This window comes from Stegostoma tigrinum, chromosome 48 (genome assembly GCF_030684315.1).
Source record: "Stegostoma tigrinum isolate sSteTig4 chromosome 48, sSteTig4.hap1, whole genome shotgun sequence".
NCBI classification, from domain to species: domain Eukaryota; kingdom Metazoa; phylum Chordata; class Chondrichthyes; order Orectolobiformes; family Stegostomatidae; genus Stegostoma; species Stegostoma tigrinum.
The window spans coordinates 1,969,337-1,974,081 of record NC_081401.1 but is presented as its reverse complement, the minus strand read 5'-3'; the positions used below and the strand labels follow the sequence as shown (position 1 = coordinate 1,974,081).

The 4,745-nt window shown below is 42.5% G+C and overlaps 1 protein-coding gene across 1 annotated transcript; it reads left to right on the top strand.

Annotated features, from left to right (window-relative positions):
* The first annotated feature begins 401 nt into the window (after positions 1-401).
* On the top strand, positions 402-4,426 carry LOC125450130 (C-C chemokine receptor type 6-like). The gene is made up of 2 exons (XM_048526108.1): positions 402-498; positions 3,510-4,426. The coding sequence occupies exons 1-2, from the start codon at positions 402-404 to the stop codon at positions 4,424-4,426; spliced, it is 1,014 nt and encodes a 337-aa protein (XP_048382065.1).
* The last annotated feature ends 319 nt before the right edge of the window (positions 4,427-4,745 follow it).

Genomic DNA, 4,745 nt, shown 5'->3' with positions numbered 1-4,745 from the left:
TGCTGGAGGACTGCAACAAATCTGAAGAGAGATCTTGGTCAGAGTTGTTGGTTGTTGAAGTAACAAGCAGCAGAAAGTTCAGGTCAGTTTTTGCAGGCAGAGCCCAGATATTCTGAAATCTGCACTTCATTTCCAAAATTTCGAGGAAAGCACATTCTGAACACAGTTGCACCGGGAAGGTATGTCTGGGGCCTTGGAGAGCGAAGAGGGGGGATGTAAACGTTACACCTTCTGCAGATGTTACATTTTCTGCAATTGCAGGCAAAGTTGCTGTGTGGCTGAGGGGACGTGGTGGGAGTGATGAAGGAATGGACAAAGGTGCCTTGGAGGGAATGGTAATTGTGGGTGATAGACAAGGGTGGGGAGAGGACGATGTGACTAGTTGTGGCATTCCACTAGAGATGGCGAGAATGGAAGCTTATGATCATGTGGATGCAAACACTGTTGGGATGGTAGCCGAGGGTAAAAGGGACTCTACTGTTGTTGTTGGGGGCGCAGGTCAGTGGCGGGGTGGGGGGGGGGGGAAGGGAGTGGATAAAAGCTGAAGAAAGCTGAGGGCCCAGACAACTACAGTCCTGGGGAATCCTTGATCGAGGAAGAAGGTGTACATTTTGGAGGCCCACTGATCGAAGTCCAGAAGTGGCAGAGACAGAGGAGCTGGTAGAATGGAATGAAGTCCTTACAGGAAACAGGGCGTGAGAATGTAAAGTCAAGGCAAACGTTGGAGTCAATTGTTTTGGAATGGATGTCGGCCGGCAGTCCATCTCCAGAAACAGAGATGGTGAGCAAGGAAAGGGAGGGGTGAGGCAGAATTACTGAAAGAGAGAGTGGAATGGAGCACACATTTGCCCTTAAGAAAGTGAAAGGAATTAAAAGTGCCGTCTTTCAGGGTGAGACCAAGCTCAGCCAGGAGAATGAGGATTGTGGTGAATGGGGATATAGAGAGCTCTAAAACCATCCTGATGAACTGGTACATCAGGGTTCATTGAAGATTCGGGCAGGGAAGTATGTAATGGTGAACGTACACAATTTGAATGCCATCTTTTAGAAAAACAGACAGTGGCAACATGAATAATGGCGATGAACCAGCCAGGAAAATGAAGAAGAGATGCAAACACCGCAGCACTGGAAGAGAAATAGCAGAGTAAAAGAGTATTGGATCAATAGAATTTGTGAACAAATTTTATTTTCTCCTAATTGTGGAAGAATTAAACATTGGGGTAAAATTTACAAATTTGGGATAAGTTCAGAGACATTTTATTCCTGCATTACAGTGGGGTAATCACAAGTTGTTGTCTTCTGGAATAAAAGAGATGCTCATGAGAAAAATAAATCTTATTCCGGATGAAATAATGAAAACTAAAGCAGATGGGTAAAGAATCAGTGCAACTGGCTAATTTGTTGATAAATGATGTGGTAGTATTTGCTGTGAGAGAAAATGTAATACTTTTAGAATTGCATGAAGCAGCTGATACCCGTTGGTATGACCATCCAATGAATGAAATCACACGATCATCGATGAGATTCTTCTTACAATCTATCAGAACAAACAGGCAGTGAGCTAACATCAACTTTGGTGAAAGTAGGCCATGCAAAGACTTCAGGACAGACGTGGCCTATTCTGTGGAATAGAATGCCCTACAGGGAGAGAGACGCACATTCATAAAGCTGAATAATTATAGAAAAGTTGGAGAGTTGAGAGCAATGCACGAAAATCTAGACTATCTGGTAATTACCTGCATTGAGTAAACTATTAAAAGTATTCTGAAAAGCTGCATTGGACCAGCAAAGTAATAACTAAGATTGGGGCGCACTGATTCTGAAAAAAATGCATGTCAAATTATCATGATACAATCAATAACCTATTTATATTGATTGTAACCTTTTAGCCACTGACCAATTATCAGACGTGATGAGCCGCTATGTACCTGAAGCGCCAAGGTGTTTGTTGATTGTTGTGTGCAAAATACATCAGACAGAAGGATGGGTGAAGATATACAAAATGACACTGATGCAGAAGAGAAGGTGATTTAATCCAAAGGACAGCTGGCTGAAAATCAGTGTTTGGGGGAACATTGAGACCAGTTTGGCCTGGTGAACGCAGAGACATGAAAAGTTTGGGCAGTCCGAGAAAGAATTGTCACAAATGTTCTGTGGCAAAGTATGGGATTCTCAAAGTCGCAACGAATGGAAGAGAATAGATATCACAGCTAGATTTGGCCAATAGCAGATTATAGATACACAATGAACTATCAGAAGCATTTGGGGCAGCGGAGGTGAGACACACAGAGCGACAGTTTGATTCACATTAGAACAAAAAAACATCTATTGCCACTCCAGTCGATGTAAACTAGATTTTACTTCATCGATTTTCTTTTCCTCATTGCTTCAGATCTGCTGTTTCAGTCAAACAAAAAAATTGACCTAACTATGTTTGTGAAATGACTGTGAATAATGTGAGTGATGTAACTGATTAATTCCCTGAAGGTTTGATACATTAATTAACGTAGACTGCTTTCCATGTCTTGGACGTGGCTAATCAGAGTGTTTCAGCTCGACAGAAACCACTCACTCTCACACAAAATGGAGAAGGCTGCAATTTTGCTCGTGAAAGAGATTTACTACCCGATACTCGCATTGGTTGCTATTCCTGGTGAGTCGATTTAGTTTTTCACCGATTTATCTTCATCAATTTACTCAGAAATGTTTTACACACCTGTGGAGCAGGTGGACTTGTTCAGGATTTCTCACTCGGGGGGCAGGGACAGTGCCATTGCGTCACAAGAGGGCCCAATGAGGTATTAGCATCACTTTGTGCTGATCCCTGTGTCAACATTGTCCCTGGTTATTCACACATTGAGTCAAGTAACCGATTTCTTCTGTCTCAAAGTTTCATAACTAATTTACAGAACTCGCTGATCAACAGTCGCTCAGTGGTTAGCACTGCTGCCTCACATTTAAAGGAATCCGGTTCAAATCCTGCCTCAGGCCACTGTTTGTGAGGAGTTTGCACATTATCACCGTGCCTGTGTGGGCTTCCTCTGGCTGCTTCGATTTCCATCCACGGAAAGGAAAATAAAACTTGCAGGTTCGGTGGATTGGCCACGCTTAATTTTCCACAGTGTCTCGGGATGTGCAGGCTCGGTGGTTTAGCTATGGTAAATGCAGGGATGCATCAAAGGCCAGGGGAGTGGATCTGGGCAAGATGGTCTGCGGAGGGTTGGTGTAGACCCGATGCTGGACAGAGTCTTGATTGTATGAACCTTATTTTCTAATAACTGCTTTCACTTCATCTTGCTGAAGTTACGATAAAGCCCCTCAGTGATCCCTTGTATCTGTGGACTCATTGTTATCCCTTATAAACTGATCTCTGTGACAGTTGTCTAAACACATTTCGCATATTGCTCATTGAATGAAACTGACTCGCATTATCATATGTCAGCCGCTATCATAAATATTATCCTGAATCAGGCATTGGTACATTATTCACTGCTGTTTTTCTCTCACAGCAAACTTGGTGACAATTTGGATTATTTCACGAAGAAAATGCGGCCTTTCCAAGTGTGTCACTGTTTACATGTTGGCCATGGCAACAACAGATCTACTGGTCCTGATAAACAATGTGGTACTCTATTATATCCTCAGTTACCATTTTCCTTGGTCATTCTTGTTCCATACTGCGCTTTGCAGAGTCATTATGTACCTGACTGCTGTCACTACTGATTTGTCTGTTTGGTGCGTTATCTGTTTCACATTTGACCGATTTGTCCTGATCTGCTGCCGGAAGATCCAAACAAAGTATTGCACCAGAAGAACTTCAATCAAGCTGGTGATAACCATCGCGGTTGTGATTGTCTTGAAGGAAATACCAGTATTGTTTGCTTATGAACCTGAACAAATTATAAACAAAGTGCAGTGGGGCTGCCGATCAAGTGAAGCTTTTTTTTCATCTTCTGCGGGTACAGGTTATGTCTGGTTTTACAGCGCCTGCGTCTTTTGGGTTCCCTTTTCTCTAATTGTCTTGTGCAATGCATTAATTATCAAACGTATTGTACTGGCGAATAGAGCCCGCAATGGACTCCGGAGCTGCAAGATTGGGAATGAAAGCGACTCAGAAATGGAGAACCGCAGAAAGTCCATCATTTTATTATTCTCCATCACCGTTAGTTTCCTTTTGCTCTGCTTGCCATATGCCGTGGCTTTAGGCGTTACAAAACTGGCAAGCACCATTTATGTCCGAGGGAAGTTCACAGACCCCGAATTAATTGCCATGGAATCGGCAGATATCTTGTGGTATTTTAGTTGTTTACTAAACCCTTGCATTTATGCAGCGACCCAGAGCAAATTCAGAGCGGAACTGAAAAATATGGCAAAATGCCAATGGGTTTTATTCTGGAAATCGGCTGGACAGATGTCTGCAAAGTAGCTTCAGCCAAACAAATGGTTCTGCTCAACGGAGTTTTATATTCTCGACTGTCTTTATCAAAAAATATACTCATTTCTGTTAAAAAAAACACACGAATCGTTTTGCCATTGACATGTTTTGGATTTCGTATAGCACCTTTGATGTGAATTTTGAGGAAGTGTCAACGGTACAGAAATGTTAACCCTGATTTCTCTTCACAGGTGGTGCCAGACCTCCTGAGCTTTTCCAGCAGAATTATGTGTTTGCTTCTGATTTATAGCATCCATGGTTCTTTCAGATTTTCCCTTTGATTGTAGGTACAGTTTTCTGTTTTCCTGAT

Coding starts and splice junctions, on each gene's coding strand:
- LOC125450130 (XM_048526108.1), top strand. CDS start 402: ATGGCGAGAATGGAAGCTTATGATCATGTGGATGCAAACACTGTTGGG. Junction 499..3,509: donor TGTTGTTGTTGGGGGCGCAG/GTCAGTGGCGGG, acceptor TTTCTCTCACAG/CAAACTTGGTGACAATTTGG.